This window comes from Gekko japonicus, unplaced genomic scaffold, assembly GCF_001447785.1.
Source record: "Gekko japonicus isolate JY-2015 unplaced genomic scaffold, Gekko_japonicus_V1.1 scaffold374, whole genome shotgun sequence".
NCBI classification, from domain to species: Eukaryota; Metazoa; Chordata; class Lepidosauria; order Squamata; family Gekkonidae; genus Gekko; species Gekko japonicus.
The window spans coordinates 724,686-742,535 of NW_015176463.1; the positions used below are offsets into that span (position 1 = coordinate 724,686).

Below are 17,850 nucleotides of genomic sequence, written 5' to 3' on the forward strand. Positions count from 1 at the left end.
ACCATGAATCAGAGCAAAGGAGTGGATTTCTTCCTGGAAAAGCTGGGATTAGCTGAAAAAGCAAGGCATGTGGAACATGCAGCTCAGTCTTTTCAATATTTTTCTTTCACTTAGTCCGGCATTTGTAGCAGATGTTTTCCTCTCCAAAGGGCAACTTGGTCTTGTACACTCCCTTTCAAAGGAAGAAAGTTCTATCCATATGCTGGTGTTGTGGCCTTTCAACTCCCTTACATTTTACAATTCAATCCTCCGTCTGTCTAGGAAAATAACAGGAACTTCCTTCTCAGATGTGGATAAAGAAGGAACAAGAAAAGGAGATGCCTAATAACAAGCTAATGCTTAGAGCCTGCAGCCAAACCCCACATAGTAACTCACCAGAATGTATTGAATCAGTACAGTAGGAAGGGATTGACAGACATATACAATCCACAGAACCTACTTCTTTGTGCATTTTAAAATGCTGCCACCCTTGCCAGATGCAGAAACACCAAATTCTTACATCATTTGTGCCTTCCTGTGTTGCCTCTTAAATGCCACCCAAATACCTAGTCTTTCTATCCCACAGTTGGAGTAATAGCATCCTTTTTTTCCAGAAGCTGCACAGAAGAGTAGGGGCAGATGCCAAGAGTCAGTCCTCACCATCTTGAAAATAAATCATCACACAGTATCATCAGGGTCCAGGTCCACCCACTCACACAGAACCATAGCTTTCAAGATGGCACCTGTGGAACAATGGTATAATCACACAACACTGTCAGGGGCAGATACCACCTTAGGAGAGGCAGTACCTTTTATTCTCCCTCCCACTGAAGGAAGAAGAGTTGGTTTTTATACCCTGCTTTTCACTATCCAAAGGAGTCTCAGAGCAACTTACAATTGCCTTCCCCCTCCTCTCCCCAAAACAGGCACCCTGTGAGGTAGGTGGGGCTGAGAGAGCTCTGAGAGAACTATGACTGACCCAAGGTCACCCAGCTGGCTTCATGTGGAGAAGTGGGGAATCAAACCAGGTTCTCCAGATTAGAGTCTGCACTCTTAACTGCTACACCAAACTGGCTCTCCTAAGATGTTATTCTGCCTTTCCTAAGATAGTACTGTATAGAAATATTGATTCCTATAAACCCCTGCCTCCCCCTGGAATGTGTCTTGCTGATAACCCTGCTGTGTTGATTTCCTATTGAAGCCATATGACCTCAATGGCCTGCCATATAACCCTACATTTTTCACACTTCCATGCTGGCAGAAGACCAGATGGCCTAGCGAACAAGCAAACAGGGTTGGAATTTGGGGGGCACATGACTGCGGGTGTGCCCTTCAGAGCTCTGACCATTCAGATGTTGTCCCCATGGCAACCCTACATTTGGACACTCCCATGTCTACTCCAATTGGACCCTGGCTTTGGAGACTGGAACTGCCCTATGGTCAAACGCTCCCATGTCTACTCCAATTGGCCCCTGGCTTTGGAGACTGGGACTGCCCTATGGTCAAACCCTATGGAGAGAACTCTCTCTCTTCTGTTCCTGCAATCTCTGCTGTTCTGTGGACTTACCCCTGAAATGCTCTTGTCCTGCCATGTGGTTTGTGGGAGAACAAAGGATCCCCTTGTGCCTTAGCGCACATGAAGGCAAGGAGGGGATGTTCCTCCTCAACCCCCCTTGGGGGTACCTGGACTATTCCAATGGACAATATTGAACTCTTGGATGCTACCCTGATGTTGGTAAATATGCTTCTTACTGTTAAGTTAAGGCAAAACTTGCCTAGGCTGTTATTTTGAAATCCTTCTAGTCTGTGCTAAGTTCTCTACTGAATAAACCTTATTCTTGTTTATAAATAGTGTCTGTTTTGATGTGTAACTGAATTCCAAGCTAAATCTTGCAGCCTAAACCGCTGACCAATTATGCTACCTTGGTAAGATTAACTGCGCAGCTCTAGATTGAGTTGCTGATGTGTTAAGTCCCAGAGGCCAGTTAAGAGTCTGAACCTTGCTCTTGGGCTGGAAAGGGACCCTAGTTAAAAAAGGTTCTGGTGGCTATTGTCTTGAAATCCAGAGAGCCTACATCTCTGGGTGATTGAGTAAATGTATTAAGCCAGTGTAGAGTTTTCCCCTCCATCCCTGGACTGGCCTGGGGGGAGCAGAATCTATACAAGTACCTACCCCCTAATAGCGTTATGTGATTATAGCATTGTTGCACAGGTGTCATCTTGAAAGAAGTGGTTCTGTGTGACTGAGTTAAGTTCTTAAAATGCCTGCTTTTGCATTCTGCTGTCTAAAGTAACACACTTCACCTCACACCTTTGTAGGACTGATTCTGGTTTGAACTGAGCTATGTAGAGTTTGGCATGTATTTGGTGGCTATGACATTGTTTCATCACTTATCCAGTTCTCAGTGAAGATCACATTTCTCACGTGGTCACAAAGCCGCAAGAAGTAGTTTGATCAGTGCAATGATAAATGCAACAAGCAATACTTACTCTACCAAATGCAAAGGAGAAATTCAGTTTTGTCCATCTGTTTCTCACCCACTCTCTGCCACTCAGAAGGCATCCTCCCTATACTGTCAGCCCTAGCCTGGCAACCATGAGAGTAAGAATGCTACTATTTAACATGCTGTGGTTCGTGAATTATGGTGAGACATGACAGCACACTGCAGTTGGTATGAACCATGGTGAACAATCTCTAGTTGGAAATCCCAGTTTCATGCCAACTAATAAGCCCCAGCTTCTCAGGCACTCTGCATGAAGATGTCTTTAGCAAACTAGAGTTTAATCAGACCATGATTTATCATGGTGCAGCCTCAATGTAAATCTGTATTGATTCACCTGATGTCTGTGGAGCGCACACCACGCTTTGTATAAAAGGTCCAATGCCTAGATACCAGCTATGCAACATAAATCATCCTCTTTCATTCACTTCACTGGAATTTCTGCTCTCTATTGGAGCCTTTGCTGTGTTAAGCCACAAGAGCTGATTATGCCATATGTTGCTCGTTCAAGTTTAATTGTTAATGTTCACTTAGCCGTGTCTGTAGCATCCCACAATGTCATTGTATTCTTTGACTCTTTCATATCTTCCTGTGGTCTGTGGAAAAGTTAATCAGTTTGTTTATAAAATGTCCCTGTTGCAAAAAAATATCTTATCTTTGCTTAAAAATTAATGCTACTAAAATATTAATAGGTAATCAACAAAAACTTCAGAATATACTTAATTATTTTGCCAGGCTATGCTGAGAAAATCTGCTCAGTGTGCTGCTGTTATTCTGTGGGTTTTTAAAGTCATCTTTTGTATCCTGTCACTTCTAGGCCTAGCCAGAATTAGTATTGCTTCATTAGAGTATTGCGCCAAAAGTTAATCTCTCTTTTCTTCTTGTGAATGGCTTATTCTTTCGTGCAGAAAGAACAGAACTGCAGAGATAATAGTTATGTCATTCTCTTCACAGATTGTGATCCCATTTTTCAGCCTACTGATCAAAGACATTTATTTTTTGAATGAAGGATGCGCTAACCGCCTTCCAAATGGACATGTCAACTTTGAAGTAAGCAGTGAATACCGGCATCAAGTTCATAGAGTATTGCTCCCCTTGAGCTCCGGTGTTTATATTTCAGTTTGGGTAACAAAGCCTGCAGCCCCCCAAAAGAGATGCTATTGCTTCAAAAGTCAAATTCCAACATACCTTTTCATAAAATATATCAGTTGAAAAAACTTTTCAGTTTCTCAAGACCACTTGTGGAATAATACATGCAAATTTATGGTCATTCTTCCTGCTGCTGAAGCCAGTACTTGAAGATTATGGACTCTCTGGAGCAGGGAGGATTCAACAAGGCACAAAGTGATGCAGCCAGGGGAGAAAATTGCCAGCTTCCTTTGTAGAAGTGTTTGCCACTCACGCATGGGGCTCTTTTGGATCCCAGCCAGAGTTTCTAATTTGAATATTGCTCCTCTGTCCCATTGGTTAGCAAGGAAATGCCATGTCAGAAATATGGTACCGTTTGAAGGTATAACATGCATTTTATAGAGATTAAAGATTGGTTCATGCAGGAGTCTATGAGCATCCTCCATGTAAAGACTCGGAAAGATACCAGCTCTGACAGTTGCCGTAGCCACCTCTGGAACCCTGTTACAGCTACAGAATTCTGTCACTGCCATCACCATGGCTTATCTCCTTCTGGCACCAGAGAGGATGGACCAGGAAGTAGTGGGATTCACAGGAGCTCCCTTGTTCCCTTTCTCTGCTGCTCCAAGTCAGGCACTGCGGAGTAAGTTGAATAGGTGAGCAGTGATGATGGCAGCGCAGAAAGAGCAGGGACGGGGGATGTCCAGTTGGTTTAGTGCCTGTCAGGGCCAGTAGCTCCTACAGCCAACCAAGCTTGTTCTCCAGCTCTTGTGAGAGGATAACAGGAAGACACAGGAAAATCCGATATGAAGATATACGCCTTACACTTTTAGCTATAGGTATATTAGTGGTGTAGTTTATACATTTAAAAAAAAAAGATATAGCTTTTGGGGAGATAAAACTTCTGAGGTACACATCAAAACCCAAACAGTTGTATTTTAAATTCCAAGATGTATTCATATATTAGACACCTTAGTAAGTTCAATAGCATCCATGTAAAACCAAAGTCTGTATATCATGTAGATATCTGAGGTCCAAGGGGTTGAATCCAAACCATTAGGCTGGATCCAGAGATGCCCTTTTTTCCGCTCATGAAGCAGAATACTCTTTTGCAGAAAGGAAGAGCTCCTATTATAAGAGGAAGGGAACATTCTAGGAGCAGAAGAACACTTTCAGATCTAGGCCAGATAACTTTTTTTTATGAACTGGGAACCAATATAACCCATTTTGTCTTCATTATCTACCTGCATGTCACAGAAGTGCAGGGAAACCAGTATAAAAAAAATATCCCTTCCTCCTGACTCCTAGCCTTTATTTTTTTTATTTGGTTGGTTGGTGGTTTTTACCCTGTTTTTCCCTCCAGGAGGGCATTTTTATAAAGGTAAGAGGGCTATATCATAATGAAAGGGTTCCAAAAGGTGCTTTTATAAATGTACAGAACTATACCACTGTACATAGCATGTTTTATCTTTTTGCTGTTTGTATTATCCTGCTCTCACTGCATTTTAAGAAATACTTAAGGTGCTACCATTTTCTGCATTTTTTAACCCAGGGGTCCCCAACCTTTTTCAGCCTGCACACACCTTTGGAATTTTGACACAGGGTGGTGGGTGCAGTCACAAAGTGGCTGCCATGGGAGCTGGAGACAATTACAACATGTCAGGGAGTGAGGTTATGCATAACCTCTTTATGTAGGTCTTTAACATTTCAGGCAGAAATTGGGATGCCTTCTATTATATACTGGGCTTGAGGCAGCTTTTCTCAAAAGGGATTTCTTTATTCAGCTCAGAACACAACAATCAACACAGAGAACAATTCCAACTTATATACAATTTGGAACTAGCTAAACCCCACCCCTAGAATACTAAGGTCCAATCATGAGTGAGCGCTTAAGACCAATAGGGTTTGTTCCCAATGAAAGTCATGGTCTTTCTTGATTGGTCCATTCCACAACATCAGCCAATCAGGTTGTTGGTTTTAGGATACTGGGAGTCCATGGAGCTTGTGACTGAAACTCAGGCTCATTCTTCATTCAGGCTATCTACATAAGGTAATACATAACACCTAAAATTAACGTTGTTTTAAAATATTTTCTTGCATATACACAAAATAAGTATACATCCTAAGCAAGCTAAGAAACCCTGACCTGGCCTTTTCAGTCTTCATTTTGCAGGCATCTAACATATTTATGCAAAAGGGGAAGAATTGCTTTTTTAAAATGTCCTTTCTCTCATGAGCTTAGCCATTTTTAACTTGTGGTGTTATTTGTAACAGTGATGGTTGCTGCTGAAGGCCAGCTCCTTACCAGCTGCTAGCGGTGGGCTCCAGGATCCTCTCCAGGGCATTCCTGTGTGCACACATAGCACAGGCATCATGATGACATTGCATGGAAGGGACATTGGGGGGTGATGCTCTAGTTTTTGGGCAAAACGCTATGGGTTTTTTACTTCAAAACCATAGAGTTTGCCCAAAAACTAGAGTGTCACTCCTAACGCCTCTGACACAATGATGTCACTTCTAGGTGACATCATTGCATCAGGGATGTCGCTAGGCAATGTCCCTGTTTGGGGGTGGGGCTTCCCCTGCCAGCCAGTTGGCCAGTGGTGGATTGAAGCCCCGAAAATCGGGGGAACCCCTGCCTAGACTAAGGGTTTGGCAACCCTAGATGTAGTGATGTTATCAACTTCCACCTGAATTATAAAAAAACATTAAAATTGGAAAGATCTGACAAATTCAATAGAAGTTCTTGCTTGGTACATTCAGAATTTTATCTGTGCAGCCCAATCATGTTTAATCAGAATCAAGTCCCATGGTATTTTTAGAATAACACTCTGCTTTCTGCACAAGTAAGTACTTTACATAAAGCCACTATCTGCATTATACCATAAACATCAAAAACTTAAATAGTCCCACATAATCACACCCACTTTTTAAAAACACTTGGTGGGCACCAGTAAAGGAGCTGGCAGGTGCCATGGAGCCCACAGGTGCATGTTGGGAACCACTGGTTTAACATATCATGTCTAATAATGTGTGTGTGAAGTGCTGTCAAGTTGCAGCTGACTTATGATGACCGCAGCAACGGGCTTTCAAGGTGAACAAGATGCAGAGGTGGCTTGCCATTGTCTTGCTCTGCAGAGACTTCCTTGGTGGTTTCTGTTCCAAGTACTGACCCTGCTTAGTTTCTGAGATCTGATAAGGTGTGGCTATACCATGCTGTTTCTCCCCGCCATCTAATAACATATCACGTCTAATACTTCATGCTTTCTGTAGGCCAAGTCCTATTATATTGCTCATTAGATGTTTCATCCTGTTGATTGCATTGATTTACACTGTGTAAGAATATGAGAATATAAGAAGAGCCCTGCTGGATCAGACCAGTGATCCATGTAGTCCAGCATCCTGTCTCACACGGTGGCCAGCCATTTCCTCTAGAGGGTCAACAACAGAGCATAGAGACTGAGACCTTCTCCTGATGTTGCCTCCTGGCTCTGGGATTCAGAGGTTTAGTGCCTCTGAACATGGAGGTTTCCATCAGTCACCGTGGCTAGTAGCCGTTGGTAGATTTATCCTCCATGAATCTATCTAATCCCCCTTTAAGGCTGTTTATTCATGTGGCCATCACTACATATTCTCGCAGCAAATTCCACATGTTAATCACTCTCTGTGTAAAGAAGTGTTTCCTTTTGTTCATCCTGAAACCACTGCCCATCAGTTTCATTGGATGCTCTTGAGTTCTAGTATTTTGGAAGAGGGAGAAAAATTTCTCTTTGTCAACTCTCTCCATCCCATGCATAATTTTAGAAACCTCTATTGTGTCCCCCCTTAGTCGCCTCTTATCTAAAATGTTTCTGCTTAGTAACCAAAATATTTCCTCCAGGACCACACGATTACATTTCCCAATATCATTGGTGCCAACATGCACCATGACTGCTGACTCCTCCCCAGCTCTATCTATTATCCTATCTAGACAGCGTGTGATGTCCACAACCTTTGCACCAGGCAGGCAAGTCATGATGATGTGGTCAAAATGCCTGTCACAGACCCCACTCTCTGTATTCCTAATGATATCAAAAGCCCACCTCCCCCAACTCCAGAGGGATATCCTTGGTACAAGAGGATATTGGTCCAACAGCCAAGGAAGGGATCACATCCCTCCTCCTCATACTGATGCCCTCCAACTTTGAGACACTCTCCACATCAGCTGTCAGCACAGGAGTGGGACTGTTCTGGTGAGTCCCTGAAGGTCTCTTGCCCAAACCTCCCTCTCCCTCTCCCTCTTCCTCTGCCTCAGCTTCTCCAGGTCAGCAACCCTAGCCTCAAGGGAACAAACCTGCTCCCTGAGAGCTAAGAGCTCCATGCAGTGAGCAGACACCCATGATTTTATGTGAGCCTTGGAAATAGTTTTAATGATATACATTGTCTCTGTACCCAGATGTTTTTACATTTCTTTACAGAAATTCTTGGAACTGGCTAAACAAGTAGGAGAATTTATAACATGGAAACAAGTAGAATGTCCATTTGAACGAGATGCTAATATCATCCACTATTTACATACAGCGCCCATCTTTACTGAGGATGGTAAGGAATTTCAGTTTATTTTTAGCAGTCTACAGTGGTACACACTTATGTTGTGTACCATCACACTTGATAAAATGTAATTTTCACACTCTGTCTTCCTACAGATCTATTGTCTACAGACTGCTGTAAGAATGATTCTCTAGGCCTTTATCTTTTCCCATAACTTTTCAATGAGGCACCTTGCTTGTAGCAAATCATTTCTCTGGTATCCACAAAGGAATAGGCCTTGTAGCTTTACCATGAGATGCTGTCATGAATGTCAGTCATGCTCTAGCTGAAAGTGTTCTGAGCTGAGCTACTATTCCCCAAAAGTCCACAAGGCCATCTTTCCCCAGTGCAGTTTCTGATGGCTGCAGGCAAGGAAAGCAGAGCTCCGCTCCCATCACAGGGATATTTACCTTTCAAAATGTGCTTGGAGGGGGGCAGAAATTGTTCTGGGTAGCTCTTTCATCAAGCAATTTATCATTCCTATTTGCAGATTAATTTCTGTCTGCCTCTCTTCCTATTGATCCAAACTAACAAGTTATACTCCCTGCCATTTCATAATGGGTTAATTCAGTCACATCCCATCATCGTTATGTCAAAGATAAGGGTGGAATTTGTTGGCTTCGCCTGCACATGTCCACAAGCTTGGATGACTCTTGATTTGTTTCTGAACTTTTTTACTTTTAGAAATCAGCCTTTGAACCTCTTCTGCATTAATCATATTAGACAGCGGGGACTTCATTTGCCACACATGAAGTGATGGTGTAGCAAAGAAAATTACTCTTGATCCCCATAAGGAACAACTGTCAAAAAGTAAAAATAATTAAAGCAATTACAGTGAGCCTTATAAGAAGGGGACAAGGGTAATGTAACTCTGGCACTGCTGAGAGACTTCTGGAATAGGCCAGAATAGGTTAAAGAGCCCATTTGAAAGGGGCCTTAGTCTTCTAGCTATGAGTAGGTATGGAAGTAATCTCTTCCTGCTCTCCAGGTGATCCCGGATCTTTTGCTCAGCTTGGACTTTCTTTACATATGATTTCAATTCTTTCTCAGAAGAAGCATGTATGCCATATGTAGATCATCATGATGAGCATTCTTCACCAAGCTGTGACAGTACACAAGTGGGTCTCAGTCAGGCCCAGATCATGCGCAGCAACCAAAAGGGTTGTGCACATCATCATTTTTTCTAGCCGGGGTCTCTAAAAAAAATGATCATGTGCACACCCTTTTGGTTGCTTAGACCAGCTAGAGACCACCATTCATTCCACATGTGGAGACAAGCAGGGATCACTCGTATTATAGATGTTGTCTTTAAGGGCCGGATAGCCCCGAAACAGACACTGGAGGCACAATTTAATGTTACGCTGCCTTGGTTCGAGTATCTCCAACTGCAGCATACGCTTGGCCCCTTGGATGGAATCTCTTGCTTTAAAAGGCCTATAACTGATTTCAAGAAGCTCCTTTCGAAACAGAGACCGCTGAAAGGATGCATTGCCTCCGTGTACTCCATTTTAGTTACCTTGGACTCAGACACACTTCACACTTACCAAACGGCGTGGGCCTGGAATCGATCTTTTACCGAGGATCAGTGGGACCACATCTGGAAAATGCATGCCAAAGTTTCCAGATCACTGACGGTTTGTGCAGCGGCTCAGAAGGGTTCTGTTCAGATGGTACATGACTCTGGTCAAGCTCTTTTATATTTCAGCCCGTGCCTCACCTTTTTGTTGGAAAAACTGCGGCAATAAAGCCACTTTCTTCCATAATTGGTGGGAATACCATCACGTACAGCAATTCTGGTTGTCAGTTATACACCTCATTTATACGATAACAGGAGTGGACTTACCTAGACCCAGCGTTGCTCCTTCTTGGCCACTGGTCGTCAAATTAAGCTCCTGTAATGAAAAGAGAGTTAATTAACTTTCTGCTCACAGCTGCCAAATCATCTATAGCCCGATTTTGGAAGAGCACTAACCCGCCCACGGCTGCCTCCTGGCTCTCCATTGTCTGGGACTATTTCATGTTGGAAAAATGTACTATGTATTTCGATGCTTCTCGGAGTGAGAGGGAATTGTATAGTTCCTTAGATAAATGGTCCTTATTTTTGGAAAAGGTGGAACAAGGGGAGTTGATTGTTTAAGTGGGTCATGGGAGGGTGTCATTCTGTGTCCCCATGTTATACTGATTTCATTCTTTACTTGACCGTAGTGATTTGTACGACTGTCTCAATTGTTCCTGTCTTTTGAAATATTAAAAAAAATCATTTTTTAAAAAAAGTTCACCCACCCAATTTAGTGAAGCTTGAAAGAATGTTAAGATCTGGATGTAGTCACATATTCAATGGAATCTGTGTCCACATTAGCTTTGCAATTGGAAGCCTGCATCTTCCACGTATACCCTTGTTTCTTCATATGCTTTTTGATTCAGTATAAAATTCCTAAGGAAAAAATTACATTGTCTGAAATTGGGATGGGGGGGGCTTTCCCTGCATACAGGGAAAGCCCCGTGAATTGTAGAAATATCCTATTTAAGGCAGAGCTGGTGGACTTTCTGGTTCTGCCTCCATTGCTGCATGAAACCTCTTCCTCTCCTGTTGATAAAGTAATTTTGCCAGTACAACAGGAACTGGATTGCCTCTACAGTTCTTAGTCTAAAGCACCAGGGGTCACAGGCAATCAAGCCCAATCTGCCTCCACAGTCTTCTCTAGAATATCCCTTTCCCTATGCTGTTGATCTGCACACTGCACATATGGCGTTACAGGATCAGCTTGTCCTTAACATAGGCACAATAGTATTGGCGCTTACTGCTTCCCTTGTGCCAGCCCAGCAGAATCTAATATTGGATTCTTAATTCAAAGAAAGAAGATTTGTCAGTTCAATCTTCCCTTTAGAAATACATCACTTGGTAAAATGCTAGCTTGAAACAAGCTTAAATAGTAGTTGTGCATGTTTATATTTTTTACTCATTCTCTGGGTTCAGAAGGGCTTGCTACCAAGTCAATATGCATGGAATTGTAGCATTGTTATTTTTGGTTCTTCATTTAGAGTGCCCTTTGTGCTAATGGTATCATAACCAATCTTGTCCCCTCCATCTTTTCAGGTTTGTATCTGGCTTCCTATGAAAGCGAAAGTCCAGAAAATCAAACTGAAAAAGAAAGGTGGAAAACACTGAGGTATGAGTTCATTTATGTTGAGTTAGAGGTTCCCAGCATGGAAAGTTTGGTGTGATTGGCATTATATAGATGAATGGGCATTTTCTTTGCCTCCCATAGCAACCACAAACTTAGCTGAACACTTTTTGTAAGATCTATTCCATGCAAACTTTACTTGATAGCTGTTTTAAAACCAGAAAAATCACTTCAGATGTGGATAATTGAGTTGGATAAGTAGCAGATAGAAGGGCTTACTACAGTTCGATGTTTTTATCCAGCTACATATTACATGCAAGTTAGCGGTAACATAGGGTATTGTGATATATTTGCTTGTAAGAAAACTAATGTTTCTATACAAGGTTATGCAGTCCTCTGACATATCAGAGAATCTTTGTGTTAACTGCATTACTATACTAATGCTGGTGAATATATTGGTATCTTGGTTGGATCACTGGAGTTGCTAGGGTACCATCACGCACGCAGGTGAAAGAACCCACAGAAATCTAAAGTAGGGGACTTAGTTGTCTAGATACAAGGCAGTGCAGGGTGGGTTGGTAGCAATGCTTAAAGCATACTAAAGCATAAATATAAGTTATAATGGCAGGTAAGAGCCACTGTCAATTTTAATGATGTCCATTTTATCCATCCATGTCTTTAAGAGGAAGATGCATGTCTCTACAGCTTCAGAAGGAATACTCAGATGTTTGATCCATTCAAACAAGTGTTTGTTGGGGGGAAAATAACAGAAGTGCCCGATTTCATATAAAACTTTGTCAGCTGAGCATGTTTTATCCTAACCCCTGTGTAGCTTAGTCTTCCCAGCATGTCATCTTCCTTTGGCTTACTTCTAAAAGTGTGCTACACCTTTTTAGACTTGTCTGTGTTTCTTCTTTGCTCTTGTTACTGCTCTGGAGTTAGAAATAGTCAACTTCAGTGCAAAATAGAGAAATGCTATCAAAAGCTAACTCTGAATAATTCAATGCCACACACGTCTCTCCCCCCCCCCCCAATTATCATGTTTGTTCTTTGCAGGTCTACTATCTTAGGAAAGACTTGAAGATAAAGATCTATGACTGCAGTAGGATAAAATAAATCAACAAAACTACTTTGCACTACTGATTCCAAAGATGCCTATTTGGGATTTAGGAGATTTTATTCTTTATTTTTGGGTGCGTTTTTGGACTACGTGGTTAAAGAGGATTAATCCAGCAGACTTAACGGATGAGGTTTTTTTTAACTGCACGCACAATAATGTTTTCAGCAACTCTCAGCAGCAAAAGCCTGGAAGGCAGCTGGACTAGAACCAAGTCCTAATCGCTGTATAGCTTTGCCTCTGAAGAAAGGGCAAAGGATGGGAGCTGTGATGCTGCAAACACAAAACAATCTCCATTGGAAAGGTACAGGGTGTCTATCTCAGAAGCAGGGTGTATTGGACAGTGACACTCCGACAGCTGTCAAAAGTTAGGTCTACCAAACACAGCATTATTCTGGTTACTTTCTGCATAAGAACCATTTTCCTTCCTCAGACTTCAGTCTTATTGAACAATATTCTGACAGCAGGAGAAAAGACTTGTACAAAACCACATCCATGTAGAAAATTCATGAAAACCCCCACCATTTTTTAAAATACAGAGAATCATTTGAGCAGTGAACGTCTGTAAGTTCTCCTGTCTGGGTGTGAATTATAATTTTTTTCCCTACCACTATATAATATCGTCAGCTCCTAAGCTGTTCTGATGAAGTAAATGGCTCTCAATTTGACTTACTTCTTTATGAAGCATGTAGCATATTCTCAAGTCATGTTGACTGATAGTTGAGAGCAAGAGGCCTTACCTCATTGACAGTTGATAGAAGATGAACCCATTAAGGGCTCCAACAGGTTAACGTGATGGTTTTCTTTCATCTACTCATTTTATCTTCAAGTCTGGTAAAGAACACTTGGCAGGGGGAATGATTAGAATACTAGAGATCTTCTTTCTAGTGCATTAGAGGTGAATGTTTTCACTCTTTAAACATGGCACTGTGGAAGAAGAATAGTCAACACACTGTTCCCAAGATGGGTGTCTCATTTTATAATTTTCATTTTTTATGTACTGAACCCATGCTCACTGCTTTCCAACTCCATCTATTATGTCTTGTTGTGGTGTGTGATGGAAATCAAGGTGGTGTTGCATAATATAACTCTTAAGTACTAATTGCTTACCTGTACTTTCATAGGAAACATAAGTAACATTGACATTCTTAAAAATGTAAATATGAGTTACAAAAGGGATACCAAAAGTATATTTCATATGGATAATTGTAAAAGAACAGAGGGGAAATGCCCAGATCTTCAGTAATTGGAGCTTTGTTGCATAGCAGGGTCAGGCTGTTCAGATGTTGACCACTTCAGTAATACCCTGTATGCAGTGGGTTTGGTCTCAGAATCACATGTGCCCTCTACTGCATATATAAAGATAGGTAAGACCAGGGCTTTTTTGTAGAAAAAGTCCAGCAGGAACTCATTAGCATAATAGGCCACACCCAGCAGCAGAAACTCATTAGCATATTAGGCCACACCCCCTGACTGCACTGCTCATTAGCATATTAGGCCACACCCCCATGTTACTTCCAGCCACACTCACCTTTTGCTTCTTATTCTGTTTACCTTGTTTGTTGTCAAAACCCAGGGCCTTTTTTGTTGAAGGAACTCCTTTGCATGTTAGGCCACACAACCCTAATGTAGCCAATTCTAATGAGTTCCTGCTGTTGGGTGTGGCCTATTATGCTAATAAGTTCCTGCTGGGTGTGGCCAACTTGGGAGCCAGCTGGAACTCCGTTCCTGTGCGTTCCTGCCCAAAAATAGCCCTGGGTAAGACTCTGAACTAAATGCACAGAGTTTTGTGCATAATTGCCCAACCTCCACCACTGTTCCCAAAAGGTGGAAGAAAACCAGAATTTGGGGGATTATGTGAACAAATTGTGTCTCATGCTAGTTCTTACATGCAGTGGCTCAGGGGTTGCGATACGTCTGCCCCTCATCATGTATGTGGTTTAACTATGGCAATCAATGTCTGAAATGGTCCTCAGCTGAACAACAAAGCAGTCCTTAGACACTGAGTATGTTTGAATAGCAATTTGGCTAGACGACCTCCACTTCTGAGTGTATAAACAGCATAGTCTGATAAGACTCCCCAGGGGGCTGCTCAGAAGTCATCAGCGTTGAATGAGGCCATCTTAACCATTGGGATGCAATTCAGTGATTGTCTCTACAGGGACTTGTGTTATCACTGCTCGGAAAAACTACTCGCACACACTCCTGTTTCCATTTTATAACAGAATCTCATCTCATGACAGCTACTGCTGACATAAAAACATTTCATGTCAGTCTTGCCAAAAAAAAACCCTTGTTGTGAATTTATTAGGTCATGGAACATTTATACTCCTCTGACTGCTTAAACCATCTGTATTAGTTATTTGTTGCCTAAAAGGACAAAGAAAACAAAAGCTCCCCTGCCTAGTCACCCAGAATGAGTAGCTATATACAAGCCTGCCTCATGATCAGACCCAGCCACATTGTGGATTTGTGAGTACTTCACAGCTTCTAGACTGAGCACCGCAATGTGAAAGTCAGTGGATTTGTGATGTTTGGACCATTCCCTGTGTTTGTTTGGGGCTTGTCTTGTAACAGACTTCAGCATATGAATGGAGATGAGAAATCATAGGTTACTTACAAGTGGTACCCTGTGGAACCTTCTGGCTGCTTGTAGATCATCACAGCTGCACATTATAGCTGCAGGGTTGTGAAGTGGCCCCTCCCAAAGTGGCTGCATATTACTGGGAAATGAGTAACTGTGACCCAGCTGCTATCTAGTAAAGAAAATTTTTGCTACAAGTCCCCCCCCCCCCAAGAGAAACAGAACCTTGTCTGCCAAGACAGAGCTTTTGACTTGTAGCTACATGATCCCCAGACTTCAGTCTCAAGGGGATACGGGCAAGTGGCAATGTGGAAATTATTTGATGATAGGAGACAGTGTGATGTTATTCATAAGAAGTTTTCTATTTAACATTTGACTATGTGCTTAAGAGTTTCTCTTAACTACTAGACACTCCCCCAATGATTTCAGTATCACATGTATAGATTTCAACCAGCAAACAATAGTTTGAATAACCATCAGAGGCATATGTGTACTCTCTGAACAGCCATTCTCTTAAATATATACATGTTTTGAATTGCCTGTTTATGACCTGAATGGCTGACATTAGACTGCACAGAAGTGGATGAATGGGCTTGCTTTTTAAAAGTGAAAATGCTATTTCGTTTTCAGTGGTCCATAGTAGATTTAACATTTGCAAAAGCTGAGTCCAGTTACCAGCCAGGTCTGCACAACAGCATTCCAAAAAGATGACATATGCTCTGTGCATTGGCTCTGTCTGCTTGAGATGCTGATGTGAGGGAATGCCATGCTTTTCGACTTTTGACAGGCCTATCTAAGCATTTCTGTGCCAGTGTTCTACACCTATAAAACATACCGTGGTATTTGGCATAGGATAAACGTATTTCTTCCACTCCAGCTGTGTTCAAGGGTGTCTTCTTGGGAGTTACGATTTTCAGAAGTTGAACCAAAAATATAAGTTCTGGAGCTGTATAATTAGATTAAGCCATATGTTTTAAATCTGAGTAAGTGGCCTTATTTCTCAGATGTGCTGAACACTTTTCTTCCAACACAGATGGCAGCTGGAAATAAACTTGCGTTTACAACAATACAAAAAAATTGGAAAAGATTTGGGGCTTTTCCTCATTCTCATTTTCCTCACTTGTAAGTTCTTGGCCGATTTCACACAAAAGCTGAGCGGCAGTCGCGCCTCCCTTTGCCCCGCTTCTATTGGTCAATTTCCCACTCGAAGCCACATGGCTGCATTTTGACCCGTGGCTTCACCCGATTTTCCCCATGGTTTCGTGATCCTGTTTTTTTAGGATTATGAAACTGCAGGGAAAATTGGGCGAAGCCGTGGGTCAAAATGCAGCCATGTGGCTTCGAGATAAAACTTTTTTTTTTGGCCCCCCGAAGGGGATTTTTTAATTGCATTTTCTATAACTAAACACTACATTTTAAAAAAGGGAAGGGTCTACAAACTATGGGATAAAGGAAAGAAACCTCTAAAAACCCAAGAGTGGGTGTCATACAAACAACTTTAAAAAGATTACATGTTTATATAACTAAGTTCTCATGCAAAAACATTGAATATGGTCATCATCTATATACTTCAAGTCTAGATAAAATCATCGTCTACTATGACATAGTTTAAACATTTTTTAGAACTTCAGAATTATGATAACAACTCATTTTTTGTCCTTTGTCTTCCACAATTTATACCCTGTTTTTGGAGCCTCGGCCCCCAAATTTGAGTCGGATTCTTCGCTAGAAGATGACTCTGCTCCATCACTGCCATCCTCCTTGGGACTGTCTTTTTCTTCTTCTTCTTCTTCCACATCTGCTGGACAGCTATGAAGATGCAAGAATTCTCTTGCCTTTTCCACAGTGTCAATTTTCTCTTTTCTGTTCATGAACTTAAAGATGACTCCTTCAGGCAAAGTCCATCTGTAGGCAATTTGTTTCTTTTGTAGAAATAAGACCAAGTCTTTATATTTGCGTCTTTTCCTCCTTATTTCAAATGGAATATCTTTTAAGACCTTTATCTCTTTGCCCTGAATTTTCAGGGTAACTCCATTAGCTGCTTTAAGAATTTGATCTCTCATGCTTCTTCTGGAGAATCTCACCATCACTTCTCCCGGCAGATTATTTTTCCTTATAAATTCAGTATACGATCTAAAGACCGTATCAATATCGCTTTGCAAAGTCTCCGCTTTTATATCTGCCATTTGCCCCGGGGCTTCACACATTATCTGTATGAGATTCTCCCCTTTTTCCTCAGGGATCCCCTGGAATCTTAGAGCATAGCTTGCCCTTTCCATTGGCAACTGTAGTAGTTGAGACTCGTCTATTTTACGCTTCTTCTCGATTGCCTGCATTTGTTTTTGTAGCTTTTTGGCATTGGTAACTTCTTTAAGTTCCTGCTCAGTTTGATCTATCTTTTTGACAGTCTCATTAACTTGGGCTTGCTGTGTATCTAGTTTTCAATTTATTGCCGTCACCTGTTCCAGCAGAGGGTGCAATGCTTCATTTAATATCCTTTGCAGGTCTGAAGTTGTGTCCTGTCTGGGCACAACACTCGCTGGACTAGCACTTCTGGCAGCCTTAGCTTTTGCTATCTTTTCTTTCTCCTCTTTCCTCGTTGGAGGCGCCATTTTTGAGGAATTGTTTACTTTTCAACAAAAGTTATCACAGTCTCTAAAGTTCTTCAGTGCGCTTGGTAAGTTCTTAAAAGTCCTTTATTTTGGTCTTTTTCACTTCACAAGTCCACCCCCTTGCTTAAACAGTAAAGTTCGCTTATGTTTATCTTCTCGGAGGGGAGTCCCCTCCCCCCCTTTCTTCCCACGGGGTGGTTTTCGACTTTTTTCAATGTTCTCACTTTAACTTAAC

At 41.8% G+C, this 17,850-nt stretch overlaps 1 protein-coding gene across 1 annotated transcript in view; it reads left to right on the forward strand.

Annotated features, from left to right (window-relative positions):
• RASGEF1C (RasGEF domain family member 1C) overlaps window positions 1–12,383 on the forward strand; it is a 67,056-nt gene extending 54,673 nt beyond the window's left edge. The window contains exons 10-13 of the mRNA XM_015427041.1: window positions 3,435–3,530; window positions 8,066–8,189; window positions 11,275–11,347; window positions 12,359–12,383. Coding sequence (XP_015282527.1) covers window positions 3,435–3,530; window positions 8,066–8,189; window positions 11,275–11,347; window positions 12,359–12,383 — 318 coding nt within the window. The remainder of the gene's footprint in view (window positions 1–3,434; window positions 3,531–8,065; window positions 8,190–11,274; window positions 11,348–12,358) is intronic.
• The last annotated feature ends 5,467 nt before the right edge of the window (window positions 12,384–17,850 follow it).